This window comes from Brachyistius frenatus, unplaced genomic scaffold (genome assembly GCF_029030835.1).
Source record: "Brachyistius frenatus isolate BFR_SWC_R1_liver_20210118 unplaced genomic scaffold, ASM2903083v1 Contig_371, whole genome shotgun sequence".
In the NCBI taxonomy this organism is placed as follows: domain Eukaryota; kingdom Metazoa; phylum Chordata; class Actinopteri; family Embiotocidae; genus Brachyistius; species Brachyistius frenatus.
This window is the reverse complement of record NW_027210970.1, coordinates 13593-31907: the sequence shown is the minus strand read 5'-3', so window position 1 is coordinate 31907 and position 18315 is coordinate 13593. Positions and strand designations below refer to the sequence as shown.

Sequence of the window (18315 nt, the reverse complement as noted above, 5' to 3'; positions counted from 1 at the left end):
AAGCAGCAGATTCATGGTTGGAGCTCCTGAACATGAATTTATCATTCTGTCATGCTCCAGGACAGAGTGCTTCACTGGATACCACCATCATCACACATTATATTATATATCACTCTTATTACATATTATTATATACTCACAGGCCACTTTATTAGGTACACCTGTTCAACTGCTCGTTAATGCAAATATCTAATCAGCCAATCACATGGCAGCAACTCAATGCATTGAGGCATGTAGACACGGTGAAGACGAGCTGCTGAAGGTCAAACGGAGCATCAGAACAGATAAGAAAGGTGATTTCAGTGATTTGAAGGTGGCATGTTGTTGGACCCAGATGGGCTGGTCTGAGTATTTCACTAACTGATGATCTACTGGGATTTTCACCAACAACCATCTCTAGCTTTACAGAGAACGGTCCGACAAAGAGAAAATATCCAGTGAGCCGCAGTTCTCTGGGCGAAGATGCCTCGTTAATGCCAGAGGTCAGAGGTCAGAGGAGGTCAGCCAGACTGGTTGGAGATGATAGAAGGAAACAGCAACTCCAATAAGCACTTGTTCCACGAGAGGTATGCAGAAGATCTGAACAACACGTGGAAGCTTGAAGCAGACGGACTCTAGCAGCAGAAGACCACCGGGTCCTTCTGTCAGCTAACAACAGCAAACTGAGGCTGGATTCACACCGGCTCATTGGACAGGAGAAGATCGGAGTAACGTCTCTGTCTGATGAGTCTGGATTTCTGCTGCCACATTCAGATGGTCGTCAGAGTTTGGCATCAACGACATGAAAGCGTGCATCCGTCCTGCCTTGTATCAGCGGTTCAGGCTGGTGGTGGTGGTGTGGTGGTGGTGGAGGGATGGTGGGGGGATATTTTCTTGTCCCACTTTGGGTCCTTAGTACCAGCTGAGCATCATGTAAACACCACAGCCTACCTGAGTATTGCTGCTGACCGTGTCCGTCCCTTTATGTCCTCAGTGGACCGTCTCCTGATGGCTGCTTCCAGCAGGATAACGCACCACGTCACAAAGATCAAATCATCTCAAACTGGTTTCTGGAACATGACGATGAGTTCACTGGACTCCAACGGCCTCCACGGTCACCACATCTCCATCTAATAGAAGCTTTGGGATGTGGTGCAACGGGAGATTCACATTACGGATGTGCAGCCAACAAATCTGCAGCAACTGTGATGTTATCATGTGAAAATGAAGCAAAACCTCTGAGGAATGTTTCCAGCAGCTTGTTGAATCTTCGACACCAAGAATTAAGAATTAAGCAGTTCTGAAGGTAAAAGGGTCCAACGGTACCAGCAAGGTGTACCTAATAAAGTGGCCGGGGAGTGTATATCATTCTTATTACATATTATTATATATGACTCTTATTATACATCATATAATATATTATTATGTATAACTCTCATTATATATTATATTATGAATGATTATATATCACATTATATATTATATTAGATATTATTATACATCAGTCAGTGTCAGAAGAGTTGTCTAAAAGAGAAGAAGACTCACTCTTCGAGCTCAAGAGCTTCGTGTGCTGCAGAGATGCGAGCCTGTGGGTTCCTCTCTCTCCACGCCTTCTGCATGACTGACAAGCACACACAAACAAACACACACACACACACACACACACACACACACACACACACACACACACACACACACACACACACACACACACACACACACACACACAGTATTCATCATGTCAGCGGGGTCATGTGACCAGCTGGGCACATGAATCCAGACACACGTATGTTCACATGTTCCAGTGCTTCCTTACTGGCGTCAGCCGGCCGCAGGTGGTCTGAGTCACAGGTGAAGAAGGTTTGGTGGTCCTGTGCTGACAGGTTCATGTCGTAGTACGTCAGCGGCTCTCGACCCGTCACCCAGGTATACCTGAACACCAGCACACACACACAATAACACACAATTAGGATAAAACATGATTATCTAAATGGAAGCAGCTGAAGAAGGTGAAAGGAACAGGAGACGTCTCTGAACTACAGCAGAAGAATCGTTAGTGGAGGAAGATGAACAGCAGCAACAGAGATGAACACGAGGCAGAAAACTAAAGGACGACAGAGAACTCAGGCTGACCAGGAGAAAGCAGAGGGCAGGAAAGAAATCATATAGTTATAGAAATCATAGAAATTATAGAAAGGCAAAATAGATTTAACAATAACATGAAGACAAAGGAGACGAGATACGATAGAGTGGGAAGATATTAAAAAGTGGTGTAAAATACAAATAAAGAAGACAAACAAGAGGGAGAAGAGAGAGCATGAAAACATGAGAACATGAGAGAACATAAAAACATGAGAGAACATCAGAGAGAACATGAGAAAGAACATGAGAGAATGAGAACATGAGTACAAGAGAACATAAGAGAGAAAATGAGAACATGCGAGAACATGAAAGAGAACATGAGAACATGAGAAAATGAGTACGAGAACATTAGAGAACACAAGAATGAGAACATGTGAACATGAGAAAACATGAGAACATAAGAGAGAACGAGAACATTAGAACGAGAACATGAGAAAACATGACAACATAAGAGAACATGAAAGAACACGAGAACATGAGAACATGAGAGAGAACATAAGAGAACATGAGAGAACATAAGAGAACATGAGAACGAGAACATTTGAAAATATGAGAACATGGGAACATGAGAAGATTAGACAGGAGAAGACAGATTAAAGGGAGAACAGAAAGGAGGTCTCCTTGTGTTACTCACCGATTATATTCGGCTCCACGAAATAAATTCAGCGGATTTCTCCAAACTTTACATTCTGCAGGAGAGACAGACAGAAGAAAAGAGAAGGTAAGGAGAGGAGGAGGAGGAAGAGGAGAGAAGAGAAGAGAAGAGAAGAGAAGAGAAGAGAAGAGAAGAGAAGAGAAGAGAAGAGAAGAGAAGAGAAGAGAAGAGAAGAGAACAGAAGAGAAGAGAAGAGGAGAGAAGAGGAGAGGAGAGGAGAGGAGAGGAGAGGAGAGGAGAGGAGAGGAGAGGAGAGGAGAGGAGAGGAGAGAAATCGCTTAAAACACCACTGTGGTGACGGGGTGTGGTTAGCTCAGCTGCAGGGGGAGAAAGTGATGGAGTGGTTCAGGGAACGGTGCCGGGAGAAGGATAATTGGCGCAGCTGATCTGAATCATGGGATTGGTTTCTCTCCTTTATAAGTGAGCAGGACCTGGTGAGAAGGAAGGAAGGCAGCGACTGGACGGACGCTCGGAGGCAGGGCAGGAGAGCGCCGGAAGCGAGAGCAGCAAGTGTGTGTGTGTGAAGGAATAAAAGGAACCGTAAAATGAACTTTGTGGCTCAGCGGGTTGTTTGTATCTCCGAGGAATCCCCACGGTAGCCCAGACGTGCTACACTGGTGCCCAATGTAAGGGCATGGAGACAGGCGGACAGCAGAGTGAAACACCGATGCAGCCGATCGTTGCGCTGGGGCAGATGCTGGGCGGGATCGCGGCAATGCAGCACGACCAGGTGGAGGCGAACCACCAGCTTCTGGGGGCGCTGCAGGTGCAAACAGAGCGACAGACCCGTGCCTGGGACCAGCTCGCGGGCCGGCCCGCAGTGGCCCCACCGGCGCCGGTGCCCTTTACAGGGGTGGCAATGCCTAAGATGATGCCGGCGGATGAGGTACAGGCATTCCTTGAGATGTTCGAGGGAACGGCGGGGGCGTGTGCCTGGCCGGCGGCGGAGTGGGCAGTCCGACTCTTTCCTCTGCTGACAGGGAGGCGCAGACGGCGGCCCTGGGGCTGCCACCCGGGGCCAGACACATCTACAGGGATGTAAAGAGGGCCTGTCCCCTGAAGACCACCGGAGAAACTTCTGGGAGGCTAAGCTGGGGCCTGGGGACCGGCCATTCCCCTACACTCAGCGGCTGAGGGACTCGGTGACCAGATGGATGCAGCCAGAGAACGCCGGAGGAGCGCCGGCGGTGGTGGACAAAATTGTGGTGGAGCAGTTCACGGCGGGGCTGCCGGCCAGGACCGTGGCATGGGTCCGCTGCCGCCGGCCAGGACCGTGGCATGGGTCCGCTGCCGCCGGCCAGGACCGTGGCATGGGTCCGCTGCCGCCGTCTGACGACGCTAGAGGCCGCCATCACCCTGGCCGAAGATCACCTCGTGGTTCATCCAGGCGGGCAGGGGGATGGTGGTCGGCCGCTGGTGGCAGCCCGACCGATTCCTGTGCCGCGGAGGAGGATCCCACAGCCTGGGGCGGCCTGGGCCCTGCCGGCTCCACGGGCAATAACACCCCCCCAGTTCCCTGATTCCTCGGGAGCGGCCAGCCCCAGCACTCTCTGCCGGGTGATATTCGAGGCAACAGAATTACGCTCCATGGAGGATTTTCCACTTGAGCAGTCTCGGGACGATACTCTACGCATCGCCTTTGACCAAGTGATAAGAATTGATGGTCAGCTGGGGCACCCTGACACAGCGCCGTCATATCTGCACTTTTCATTGATTAGGGACAGACTGTATAGAGTGAGTCGTGACACTCAAACACGTCAAGAAAACACCCAGTTGTTGGTGCCAAAAAGCCGTCGGGAAATGATTTTCCAGGTGGCTCACTATAACCCGATGGCTGGCCACATGGGATATGATAAAACTCTGGACCGGATAATGTCCCGGTTTTACTGGCCGGGCATCCGGGGGGATGTGCCCGTTGGTGTGCATCTTGCCCGGAATGTCAGCTGGTAAACCAGCCGGTCATTCCAAGGGTGCCTTTGCATCCTCTACCCTTGATGGAGGTCCCATTTGACCGTATTGGCATGGACCTCATCGGGCCATTTCACTGGAGCACACAGGGCTATTGCTTTGTGTTAGTTCTGGTGGATTACGCAACACGATATCCCGAGGCAGTGCCGTTGCGCAGCATTTTTGCAAAGAGTGTTGTGCAGGCTCTGTTTCAGGTCATCTCCCGAGTCGGAATCCCGAAAGAGATTCTGACTGACCAGGGAACCCAGTTCATGTCACGAACACTGAGAGAACTTTATGGATTACTGGGCATTAAGTCTATTTGGACCCGTGTTTATCACCCACAGACTGACGGTCTTCTGGAGCGTCTGAATAAGACTTTAAAGTCCATGATTCGTAAATTTATACATGACGATGAACGTAATTGGGATAAATGGCTTGATCCTCTGTTGTTTGCAGTGCGGGAGATCCCTCAGGCCTCGACGGGATTTTCTCCCTTTGAACTGCTGTTTGGCAGGAAACCACGAGGGGTGCTCGACCTGCTTAAAGAAAACTGGGAGGAGGGTCCGAGCCCCGGGAAAAATTAAATTCAATATGTCCTGGACCTGCGAGCCTGGACCCGCGAGCAAAACTCCACACACTGGGTCGGATGTCACGTGAGAATTTGCTCCAGGCCCAGGAGTGTCAACAACGGCTGTACAACAGAGGGGCCAAGCTGAGGCAATTCACACCGGGAGAAAAGGTACTTGTATTGCTTCCTTCTTCCAGCTCGAAACTCCTCGCCAAGTGGCAAGGGCCCTTTGTGGTCACACGGCGAGTAGGGGACGTTGACTATGAGGTGGTGCGTTCTGACAGGGGTGGAGCTACACAGCTCTACCACCTCAACCTTTTAAAAGCATGGAGAGAGGCGGAGTCTGTTTCTCTGGTGTCTGTGGTATCTGAGAGAGGAGCTGGGGCCAGAGGTTCCAAAGTCCACCAATCCTGCCTCGCTCCCTTATGACGCCCATCTCTCCGGGACCCAGAGAACAGACGTTGCCCAGTTGCAGAAGCAGTTTGCTGATGTGTTCTCCCTCCTGCCAGGACGCACGAACCTCATGGTGCACAACATTGAGACGTCTCCGGGTGTGACGGTGCGGTTGCGACCCTACAGGCTACCTGAACACAAAAGAAAAGTGGTTCAGAGGGAATTGGCTGCTATGCTGGAGATGGGAGTAATAGAAGAGTCCAACAGTGCCTGGTGTAGCCCCATTGTTCTTGTTGTCAAGAAGGATGGATCTATTCGGTTCTGTGTGGACTATCACAGGGTGAATGATGTGTCATGATTTGATGTGTACCTGTTAGAGCCATATTTTGTGTTGATAACAAATTATATTAGAATTTGCTTATTTACTGAGGTAATGTAAATCTTTCTTTTGACTTATGAAATAAGATGAAATGCATATGCTGAATAATTAGTATGTATTAATTGTGATTGACCAGATGATTGTCAGTTGATTATCAGCTGGTTGCCAGCTGATTATCAGCTGTGATAGGGGAGAAGGGGGACTGAGTTGTTTGGTTCTTCTTCACCAAGCATGGAGGAAATGTGATGTTGGATGAATGTGAAACGTTAAAGGCTCAACCACATAATGTTAAAGTGCATATGCTGAAAGAAAATGGTGTATGTTTTGGCTGTCTAACCAAGGGACACATGAGCAAAACCTGTAAAAGAAGAATGACATGCCAACATTGTCAAGGAAAGCACCCTAGTATTCTACACATTGCCAAACCTGCAGAGAATGAACCATATGTATGTGTATGTATGTATTTACTTTATTAATCCCAGAGGGGAAATTTTTTCGCTACAGCAGCATACATACAGAAGCAATAAGACAATAATAGAAACAATAGAATAAAATAATAGAATAGAATAATATAATAATAGAAAAGCAATAAAATAAAATAGCAGTAAAAAATATAAATATAAAATGCACAGTATATACAGTACATTATATATCTATATATATTATATACAACAAACCAAGAAACACAGTCAGCATATATATATACAGTACAGTGTATATCTATATATATAATATACAAACAAACCAAGAAACACAGTCAACAGTGTTATTGTACTGTGATGGATTTTGTCAGAGGTGAGTTATTGTAGTCTTATTGCAGTGGGCAGGAATGATCTCCTGTATCTGTCCTTGTGACAGCGGAGCTGGAGGAATCTTTTAGAGAAAGTGCTCCGCTGTCCCTGCAGCAGGTGGTGGAGAGGGTGGACAGGATTATCCAATATGGACAATAGTTTGTTCAGCGTCCTCCTCTCCACCACCTTTTCCAGGCTGTCCAGTTTGTAGCCGATGATGGAGCCGGCCTTCTTAGCCAGTTTGTTAAGTCTGTTGGTGTCACCGGCTCCAATGCTGCTCCCCCAGCAGACCCCAGCGAAGTACAAAGCACTGGCCACAACAGATGGTAGAACATCTCCAACATCTCGCTGCACACATTGAAGGATCAAAGTTTTCTCAAGAAAAATAGTCGACTCATCACCTTCTTGTAGACAGCGTTGATGTTGGTCTTCTAGTTCAGTCTGTTGTCATGGAGACACCAGGTACTTGTACTCCTCCACCATGTCCACCTCCTCTCCCAGAACTCTCAGCGGTTGTGGAGCCGTTGTCTTCCTCCTGAAGTCGACCACCATCTTTCTGGTCTTGGCCACATTCAGGAGCAGGTGATTTCTACCCGCCCACTCCACAAAGTCCTCCACTACTGCCCTGTACTCCTCCTCCCGTCCATCCCTTATACATCCTACCACTGCAGAGTCATCAGAGAACTTCTGCAGATGTCTTGACTCTGAGTTGTTCTGGAAGTCAGTTGTGTATAAGGTGAACAGGAAGGGAGACAGAACAGTCCCCTGTGGAGCTCCAGTACCACTGACCACCGTATCAGACAGCACACTGCCCAGACGGACAAACTGTGGTCTGCCTGTCAGGTAGTCATTGATCCAGGAGATGGTGGGCACGTCCACCCCCACCACCCACAGCTTCTCACTCAGTAGCAGTGGTTGGATGGTGTTGAATGCACTGGAGAAATCAAAGAAAGTGATTCTCACAGATTCACCGGTTCCATCCAGGTGAGACTGAGCTCGTTGCAGCAGGTAGATGATGGCGTCGTCCACTCCCACATGAGGCTGGTACGCAAATTGCAGAGGGTCCAGAGAAGATTTCACCAGCGGCCTGAGGTGGGCCAAGACCAGCCTCTCCAGCACCTTCATCGCATGAGATGTGAGGGCAACCGGTCGGTAGTCGTTGAGGCCAGATGGAGTCGTCTTCTTGGGGACAGGAACCAGACAGGACATCTTCCACAGCACCGGGACCTCCTCCTGCTTCAGGCTCAGGTTGAAGAGGTGTTGTAGGACCTCAGCCAGCTGGACGGCGCAGGTCTTCAGGACCACAGGGCTGATGCCGTCAGGTCCTGCAGCCTTGCGCTGGTGGATTCTCTCCAGCTGTCTCCTAACCTGGCCAGTCGTCACAGAGAGGGGGGTGAGGGGTGTGTGTGGGGGACGGGGGGTCGAGGTGTCGATGGAGGAAGAGCCCTTTGAGATTGAGGGCTCTATGCAGTTCACCAGGGGGTGTAGAGGGGGGAGGGAGGGAGGCAGCAGAGGTGTTTGGGAGGTGTGAGGTGTGGAGGAGACAGATGAGGGCGGTGAACTAAACCTGTTGAAGAAACAGTTTAGTTCATTTGACCTCTCCAGGGAGCCCCCTGGTTGTCTCTCTCTCCCCTTGAACCCAGTAATCTCCTTCATACCGGTCCACACCTCCCTCACGTTGTTCTGTTGGAGTTTGGCCTCCAGCTTCCTCCTGTAGGAGTCCTTGCACTCCTTGAGCTTCTCCTTCAGGTGGCGCTGCACTCTCCTGAGCTCCTCCCTGTCTCCAGACCTGAAGGCTGCTTTCTTCTTATTAAGAAGAACTTTCAGGTCACTGGTGATCCACGGCTTATTGTTGGGGAAGCATTTTACAGTCCGGGATGGTACGGTGGTGTGTTCACAGAATTTGATGTATTCTGTGATACAGTCCGTCATGCTGTTGATGTCCTCCCCATGTGGTCCACACAGCACATCCCAGTCCGTGGACTCAAAGCAGTCCTGCAGGGCGTCTTTAGCCTCCTGTGTCCACCTCCTCACAGTCCTGGTGGTTACAGGCTGCCTCTGCACCAGGGGAACATACTTTGGAGTCAGCAGGACCAGGTTATGATCTGATCTACCAAGGGGGGGAAGGGCAGTAGTACTGTATGCATCCATGGCATTAGCATACAGTAAGTCCAGAGTTTTATTGTTACGTGTGGGGCAGTTCACATGCTGGTGTAAAGTTGGCAGTACTTTATCCAGACTGGTTAAAGTCTCCAGTAACTGCCAAAAATGCACCGGGATGCTTAGTCTGCAGTTTAGCCACAGTGGAGTAGATGGTGTCCACTGCTGCCTCTACGTCAGCTGATGGAGGAATGTAAACAGCGATAACAATGGCGGACGTGAACTCCCTCGGTAAATAATAAGGGCGCATCCCCACGGCTAGCAGTTCAATGTCCGGGCTACAGAAACGTTCCTTCACACACATGGTCGGGATTGCACCACCTCTCGTTCACATAGACTGCAATCCCTCCACCTTTCTTCTTGCCGCTCCGAACAACGTCTCCGTCCCCCCGAACGGTCCTGAAGCCGGGTACGGCCGCGCTGTGGTCCGGGAAATGTGAGTGCAGCCATGTCTCGGTGAAACACATGATGCTGCACTCCCGGTATTCCCGCTGTGTCTTTACCAGCGCGCCGAGCTCGTCCGTCTTGTTGGCCAACGACCTCACGTTCCCCATTAAGATCGCCGGTACCGCTGGTTTATATTTCCTCCTTTCCGCCTTTAGCTTAGCTCCAGCTCTGCAACCCCGCCATCTTCTCCGAAGTTCAATGGGGATCTCAGGCCTCGCTCCGGGCAGCAGCAGTAGAGGGCTACTCAGCGCAATCAGCTGATCACGAGAGTAAACAATAACAATGCCCCCAGCCAGAAACGTGGAAAAATTACGGTCCATTACGGACCGTTAACTTAACACACGAGAGAAAGAAAAAAACAACAACTCCGAAGAGAGGAGAAAGGCTTAAAAAATACAAATAATACTAATAACAAGGGGAGGGGAGCTGCTGCAACAGGCTGCCGCTAGCGCGGCGCCATCTTGCTCGAATATGATAAAAGGACCAAACAGACAAAAAGATCTGTAAGTGGAACTCTTGTCCCATTGGAAGAAGAGGAGGATATCGGGGCTGGAAAACACTGCATGCTTCAATAGTACCAGTACAAATAAAGGCTTCCAAAGGCAGCAAAACAATGTTAAGCTATGCATTTCTTGACCCTGGCAGCACAGCAACATTTTGTACAGAGAATCTTATGGGACAACTCAATGTGACAGGAAGGAAAACTAAAGTTCACTTGCAAACAATGGGTCAAAATAAGCCAGTCAATAGTTATGAAATAACTGGACTACAAGTGGGCGATGTGGATGGGAAAAACTTTATTGAGCTACATAAAACATCCACTCAAACAAAGATACCAGTGACGAAGGGGAACATTTTCTCTCAGAATGACCTCAGCAGGTGGCCTTACTTGAAAGAAATACAAGTGCAAGAAATTGATGTGGATGTGGAACTCTTAATTGGAGTAGATGTCCCAAAGGCTATGGAGCCCTGGCAAATCATAAATAGCCAAGGCAATGGTCCATATGCTGTAAGAACGCTCCTAGGATGGGTGGTAAATGGAGCGCTCAATTTATCTTCAGCTGTGGACAAATTAGGAAGGCCAGAGGCATCAGTAAACCGCATTTCAATTAAACAACTGGAAAACCTTCTTGTAAACCAGTACCACCATGATTTCCTAGAGAGAGAGTATGAGGGACAACCTCAAATGTCAGTAGAAGACCGCAAATTCATGCAGCTGGTATCAAGTGCGGCTACACTGAAAGATAATCACCATTACTTACTTTTGCCACTTCGTAATAGAGATGTCATCATGCTCAACAACTATCATATAGCAGAACAGCGAGCACATTACCTTGTCAGGAAATTCAAGAGAGATGCTCCTTATGCAGAAGGGTACAAGGCTTTCATGAAAGATGTAATTGCCAAAGGCTACGCAGAGAAGGTGCCATCAAAGGACCTTCATCCAAATGATGGCAAGGTGTGGTCCATACCCCACCATGGGGTGTATCACAAGCGTAAGAAGACAATCAGAGTAGTGTTTGACTGTACATCTTCATACAAAGGAACATCACTCAACAATCAACTCTTACAAGGACCTGACTTGGCCAACTCACTTCTTGGTGTTCTGCTGAGGCTCCGCCAGAAACAGTTTGCCATCATTGCAGATATTGAAGGAATGTTCCACCAAGTTCGTGTTTATGAAGAAGATTCAAACTTGCTAAGATTTCTTTGGTGGCCAGACGGTGACACAAGCCAAAGTTTAAAGCAATACCGAATGAAAGTTCATCTGTTCGGGGCCGTCTCTTCACCCAGTTGTGCTAATTTTGCTCTACAAAAAACAGCAGAGGATAATAAGGACAACTTTGATGCCACAGCAGTTAATAGCATTCAATCAAACATTTATGTTGATGACTGCCTTAAATCCCTGGCCACAGAAAAGCAAGCTGTTAACCTCATTAAGAATCTCTGAGCTTTGTGCTAAAGGAGGATTCAAGCTAACAAAATGGGTTAGCTTGGGGAGCTAGTTGAGAGGTCCTGGCTGCTATCCCAGATGAACACAAAGCCGAACAAATTAAAGAACTTGACCTGGACAGAGAAAACTTACCTGTGGAAAGGGCTCTTGGGATGTCCTGGGACATTGAAAATGACACATTTGGATTCCAGATAGCAATCAAAACTAGATCTCTCACAAGACAAGCTATACTCTCGACTGTCAGTTCAGTTTACGACCCATTAGGTCTTGCTGCACCTTTTGTACTAAAGGCAAAGCAGATTCTTCAAGATCTTTGCCAGGCCAAGTGCGGATGGGAATCAAAAATTCCTGCTGAACTCTCCAAACCATATGAAAAATGACTAACTGAGCTGCCTCAACTTAAACATTTACAGGTCAGTAGATGTTTGAAACTTGTAGATTTTGGACAAGTGGAAACAATACAGTTGCATCACTTCTGTGATGCCATTGAGCATGGGTTTGGCACTGCCAGTTATCTCAGATTTGTCAACGGTTCAGGGGCAGTTCATGTTGCTTTAGTGATGGGAAAGTCCAGAGTAACACCCCTCAGAAAGATGACCATCCCCAGACTTGAGCTTACAGCAGCCACTTTAACTGTACGAGTTGATTGGATGTTACGCTCAGAGTTACATCTAAATCTTCAAGAATCAATTTTTTGGACCGACAGTCAGTCTGTACTTAAATATATCGGCAATCAGACCAGGAGATTCTACACCTTTGTGGCCAATAGAATTACTGTCATTCATGACTTGTCGAATGATACTCAATGGAGATATGTGGACTCCAAACGAAATCCCGCAGACGATACTTCACGGGGATTAAACATTGAACCTTTTCTGAAGTCTAAGAGATGGCTACAAGGACCAGATTTTCTGCAAAAGGAGGAATCACAGTGGTCAAAGAACCCAGGCATAATGTTGCAAAGTTCTCTCTCTCCAGATGATCCCGAAGTGAAAAGGGATGTGATTGCGAACACAGTGAAGGTGGAGGAAAAAAGTCCCACTAGTAAACTGATTGAGTACTACTCAGATTGGAATAGCCTGAAAAAAGCTGTAGCATGGATACTGAAGTTGAAAAGATTGCTTTTGGAGATCACTCAAAGAATGAAGGTGACAAATTCTGGATTGCTGCCCAGTGATTATAAATCACTGAAGGAACGCGCTATGAACCTAAAAGTGATATTCAGTACAGATCTGACGGTGGAAGATATGAAAAATGCAGAAAGGGCTATACTTGCATTTGAACAACGGCAACAATTTACACAGGACATTACCCTCCTTGAAAGAGGAAAACATTGCTGAAAAGACAGCCCTATATTAAAGATGGATCCAATCCTTGATCAAGATATCCTGAGAGTGGGGGGAAGGATCAACAGATCAGCTATGCCAGTAAGCGTTAAAAATCCCATAATCTTACCCAAAAGATCCCACATATCAGAAGCCATTCTAAGACACATACACACCCAAATTGGTCATTCTGGAAGAAATCATATGCTCTCAAAACTAGGAAAAAAGTACTGGATGTCCTCTGCAAACTCTTCAGCACGAAAAATCATCAGAAACTGTGTTTTCTGTAGACGAATGCAGTCTAAAGTAGGAGAGCAAAAGGTGGCAGATCTCCCACAGGACCGTGTGATGTCAGATTTGCCACCTTTCACTTCAGTTGGCATGGATTATTTTGGACCTTTTGAAATAAGGCGAGGTCGGACCAATGTAAAACGGTGGGGTGTAATCTTCATTTGCCTTACCAGCCGTGCAATCCATCTTGAGGTGGCTAGTAGCCTGGACACTAACTCCTGCATTAATGCAACACGCAGATTTCTATGTCGTAGAGGTACTGTAAAAACCATCAGATCTGATCAAGGTATAAATGTTGTTGGTGCACAAAAGGAGCTTGAACGATCATTAAAGGAACTAAACCATGATAAAATCCAAAGGAATCTACTCCAAGAAGGAATAAAGTGGATATTTAACCCGGCATGAGGTGCTCACCATGGAGGTGCATCGGAAAGACTCATTAAGTCACTCAAAAAAATTCTGTGCTCTGTGGTAAGAGAACAAGTTCTGGATAATGAGGCCTTGCAAACAGCCTTATGTGAGGTGGAAGCAATAATGAATGATAGATCCATCACAACAATAACAAATGACTTGAATGATGTGGAACCACTGACACCGAATCATCTGCTTCTACTCAAAACTAACCCTGTCATGCCTTCTGGACTATTCAAGAAGGATGACCTGTACTCTAGAAGAAGATGGAGGCAAGTACAATATCTGGCTGATCTTTTCTGGAGAAGATGGGTCCGAGAATACCTTCCAATCATGCAACAGCGAAATAAGTGGAACAGAGTTAAAAGGAACTTTCTACCCGAAGACCTTGTTGTTATTGCAGATGATTCAGCTCCCAGGAACTCCTGGGTTCTAGGACGGATTCTAAAGACCCTGCCTGGAAGTAAAGGACTAGTCCACCGTGTCCTAGTTAAAACCAAAACAAGTGTTGTACAGAGACCTGTCAACAAACTCTGTCTGCTCCTCGAAACAGAAGAGTAGCTGGACAGATACTTGTAACAGTAGCCTGATACATGAACTATAAGATGAACTTCATCTATGGACACTGAATGTTGAAAAGGAATGAAATACACGATTATGTGGGTTTGAATATTGTCTCTATTTATTAATTTGTGTAATTGCTATTTTTTTAAGCAATTAGGGGCTGGAATGTTAGAGCCATATTTTGTGTTGATAACAAATTATATTAGAATTTGCTTATTTACTGAGGTAATGTAAATCTTTCTTTTGACTTATGAAATAAGATGAAATGCATATGCTGAATAATTAGTATGTATTAGTTGTGATTGACCAGATGATTGTCAGCTGATTATCAGCTGGTTGCCAGCTGATTATCAGCTGTGATAGGGGAGAAGGGGGACTGAGTTTTTGGTTCTTCTTCACTAAACATGGAGGAAACGTGAGGAAGGGGCATCGGCACAGTCTTTGACCTCACATTACAACGAGAATGTTTTGTAAACTTTTTTGATTAATGGGAGAATAAATGAAACAATTGAATCGGCGACTGCAGCGTTATGATTTGGACCGGTTTAATGTGTGAATCAAGCGAAGCCCCTATTAAGATGGCACAGTTTAAATGGAAAGGACACGGCCATCACAGTACCCAATGCCCTGGGTCGACGAACTCCTGGACCGGCTGGGCACTGCACGTTTCTTCACGACACTGGATTTAACCAAGGGCTACTGGCAGATTCCTCTCTCGTCAGAGTCCAAGGAAAAAACGGCCTTCTCCACTCCGTTTGGATTATACCAATTCACCACACTTCCCTTCGGGCTGTTCGGTGCCCCAGCCACGTTCCAACGCCTCATGGACCAGGTGCTGCCTCCACACGCTGCATATGCTGCCGCCTACCTTGATGATGTCATCATCCACAGCACCACCTGGGCGGAGCATGTGCAGCGGGTGGGCGTGGTGCTGGAGTCCCTGAGGCAGGCTGGGCTCACCGCCAACCCAGGGAAGTGTGCAGTTGGATGGAGGGAGGTACGGTATCTGGAGTACCACTTGGGCGGCGGGCAGGTGCGCCCTCAGGTGGACAAGACTGCTGCTATCGAAAAAAGAGGAGAGGCGGTTTTTGGGGCTGGCTGGGTATTACAGACGGTTCATCCCGGACTTCGCGGAACTGACCAGCCCCTGGCCGACTTGACCCGGAAAGGTGCCTCAGGTCCGGTCCAATGGACGGAGCAGTGCCAGTGGGCGGTTGAGAAGGTAAAACAGGCTCTCTGTGGGGAACCACTTCTCCACACCCCTAACTTCTCTCTTCCCTTTACCGTGCAGACTGATGCATCGAACAGAGGGCTGGGGGCCGTTCTGTCCCAGCAGGTGCGGGGGGTGGACCGCCCCGTCCTTTACATCAGCCGGAAACTGTCGGAGAGGGAGGCCAGGTACAGTACGGTGGAGAAGGAGTGCCTGGCCATCCGGTGGGCAGTCGACTCCCTGCGGTACTACCTGCTGGGACACTCATTCACCCTCTGTTCGGACCACGCTCAGCTCCAGTGGCTCCACCGCATCAAGGATACCAACGCCCGGATCACTCGGTGGTATCTGGTGTTACAGCCTTTTAACTTCAAGGTGGTCCATAGGCCGGGGCGCAGATGACCGTGGCTGACTTCCTCTCCCGCTCTCTGGGGGAGGGAGTAGGTTAGGCCGGATGGCTCCCCAGTCTAAGTCGGGCGGTGGGGGTATGTGGTGGCGGGGTGTGGTTAGCTCAGCTGCAGGGAGTAGAGAGTGGGAGGAGTGGTTCAGGGAACGGTGCCGGGAGAAGGATAATTGGCGCAGCTGATCTGAATCAGGGGATTGGCTTCTCTCCTTTATAAGTGAGCAGGACCTGGTGAGGAGGAAGGAAGGCAGCGACTGGACGGACACTCGGAAGCAGGGCAGGAGAGCGCCGGAAGGGAGAGCAGCAAGTGTGTTTGTGTGAAGGAGTAAAAGGAACCGTAAAACAAACTTTGTGGCTCAGTGGGTCGTTTGTATATCCGAGGAACCCCCACGGTAGCCCAGACGTGCTACAACCACAAATTACAAAAAACTCAAAATCCCGCAGGGACTGACTGAAGAGAGAGGTTACATGTGACTGCAGAACCAGAGAGGTTCCGTGTCACTGCAGCAGAACCAGAGAGGTTCTGTGTGACTGCAGCAGGGAGATGAAGAGGAACCACTTCAAACCAGCAGATAACATAGAGAACATTTTATAGGTAAACCTTGTTCTAAATATGTTGTTTTGTTCGATAATTATCATAAAGAAATGTTTTTTAATCACCTGACTTGTTGGTAGAAGGTGAGAAGAGCATAATTTGTGTTTTTTTTACATTGACACTGGTGATGTGATGTAAACTGTCGACTCTGAGGTCATAATTCAAAGTGTCTCTGTTTTCTCTGATGGTTCCAGAGTGGAGCTGTTCAACACTAAACATATAAAAAAAATCATAACTTACCAGAAACACTCTGTCGGTTGGTGTCGGCGTCCCCATTGCTGGTGCTGGAGCTGCTGGGAGAGCTGCTGTCCACTCCGCCCAGCAGGGGGCGCAGGTGACTCACAGACACCTGTTCTATGAAGGAGGTCCCATATTTCCTGAAATACCACCACTCAAAGATCTGACAGACAGAGAGACAGACAGAGAGAGAGAAAGAGAGAGACAGAGAGAAAGACACAGAGAGAGAGAGACAGACAGACAGAGAGAGAGAGACAGAGACAGAGAGAGAGAGAGCAGAGACAGAAAGTCAGAGAGCAAGAGAGAGACAGAGAGAGACAGAGACAGACAGATGAGAGAGAGAGTGAGAGAGAGAGACAGAGACAGACAGAGACAGAGCGAGAGACAATTTAACAATTTAAATATTATAAACATTATATATATTATTTTTATTATATATATTATAAATATATATATTATATATATTATATATTATACATATATAAATTATATATATATTATAAACATGATAAATATTATAAATATTATATACATATTATATAAGACAGTTACTGGCTAGAAGAGAAAAGACCAACTGAAGCAGAGTTTATCTGATCTGATTTTATCACCTGTATTGTTGTAATCTGAATGTGTTTGATTAACTCAGCCCGCTGTCACTGGTATCACCGGGTCAGTCCGGTGTCAGCGGCTCAAGGAATATGACTGCAAAACCATCAGATTGAGGAGTGGGGTCGTCTGAGGTTATCTGAGATGGTCTGAGGTCATGTGAGCTCTGAGATGGTCTGAGGTCATGTGAGGTCGTCTGAGATGGTCTGAGGTCATCTGAGGTCATGTGAGGTCGTCTGAGATGGTCTGAGGTCATGTGAGGTCATGTGAGGTCGTCTGAGATGGTCTGAGGTCATCTGAGGTCATGTGAGGTCATCTGAGATGGTCTGAGGTCATCTGAGGTCGTCCACTGATCTGCATGATAACGTGTCGCTGAGGTACTAAAGCCTGGACTTCTCCTGATGCTGTTGACCAGCAGCTCCACTCTCATCAGTGTGTGTGTATGTGAGAGTGTGTGTGACAGAGAGTGTGTGTGTGTGTGTGTGTGTGTGGGTGGGGGGGCGTGTGTGTGTGTGTGTGTGTGTGTGAGAGTGTGTGTGTGTGTGTGTGTGTGTGTGTGTGTGTGTGTGTGTGTGTGTGTGTGTGTGTGTGTGTGAGAGAGATGGTTATTATTATTATTATTGAGTTTATCTATTTATCTAAGCTCTAACAGAATATTACATTACATTTAGCTGACGCTTTTATCCAAAGAGACTTACAATAAGAAATAACATTTCTAGTATGATAATAGATTTAAAACCAATAATGCTGAGGAGGTTCTCACCAGAATGAGTCCTGATATGAGGGAGGAGGTTCCCGTCAGAGCCACGTAGAACTTGGGCGTCAGGGTGTTGAGAAACATGCTCACTAGAGACGAGACAGAGAGGATGAAGGAAGATGAGATTCACTCCAGATGTCAGAAAACATTCTGTAGAATCAGATGATGGAGATCCATAAAAGAAGAAATCACATCTACAGACAAGAAAAGAAAAACATCAGGAACACTCGACTTTCAGGGACATGAAAGCTTTCCTGCACAAACATGCCGCGTTCGGCATTTCACTGCACTTGCACTGCTGCTCAGATGTGAAACGACAGAACACCGGAGGAGCAGTGCGGGATGGCACCACAAGAGGAGCCTGAACCGGGTCAGAAAATCAGAGAGGAGCCTGAACCAGGTCAGAAAACCAGAGAGGAGCCTGGACTGGCAGCATGACACTCTAATACAACATTCACAAGACATCCTTAATATTTTAAAATGCACATGTAACTTCAT

General features: G+C 47.4%; 1 protein-coding gene across 4 annotated transcripts in view; it reads right to left on the bottom strand.

The window, feature by feature from the left end:
* The window catches only part of LOC138636364 (suppressor of tumorigenicity 7 protein homolog), a 29378-nt gene extending 11373 nt beyond the window's left edge, over window positions 1-18005 (bottom strand). For 3 of the 4 annotated variants that reach the window (XM_069724346.1, XM_069724344.1, XM_069724348.1), the window contains exons 1-5: window positions 17824-18005; window positions 16458-16617; window positions 2756-2810; window positions 1796-1911; window positions 1525-1600 (exon numbers count right to left, since the gene is read on the bottom strand). In XM_069724346.1, the coding sequence (XP_069580447.1) occupies window positions 1525-1600; window positions 1796-1911; window positions 2756-2810; window positions 16458-16617; window positions 17824-17901 (485 nt within the window). In that variant the 5' untranslated portion in view covers window positions 17902-18005. The remainder of the gene's footprint in view (window positions 1-1524; window positions 1601-1795; window positions 1912-2755; window positions 2811-16457; window positions 16618-17823) is intronic. The other variant, XM_069724347.1, reaches the window with a different exon arrangement.
* Window positions 18006-18315: the final 310 nt, after the last annotated feature.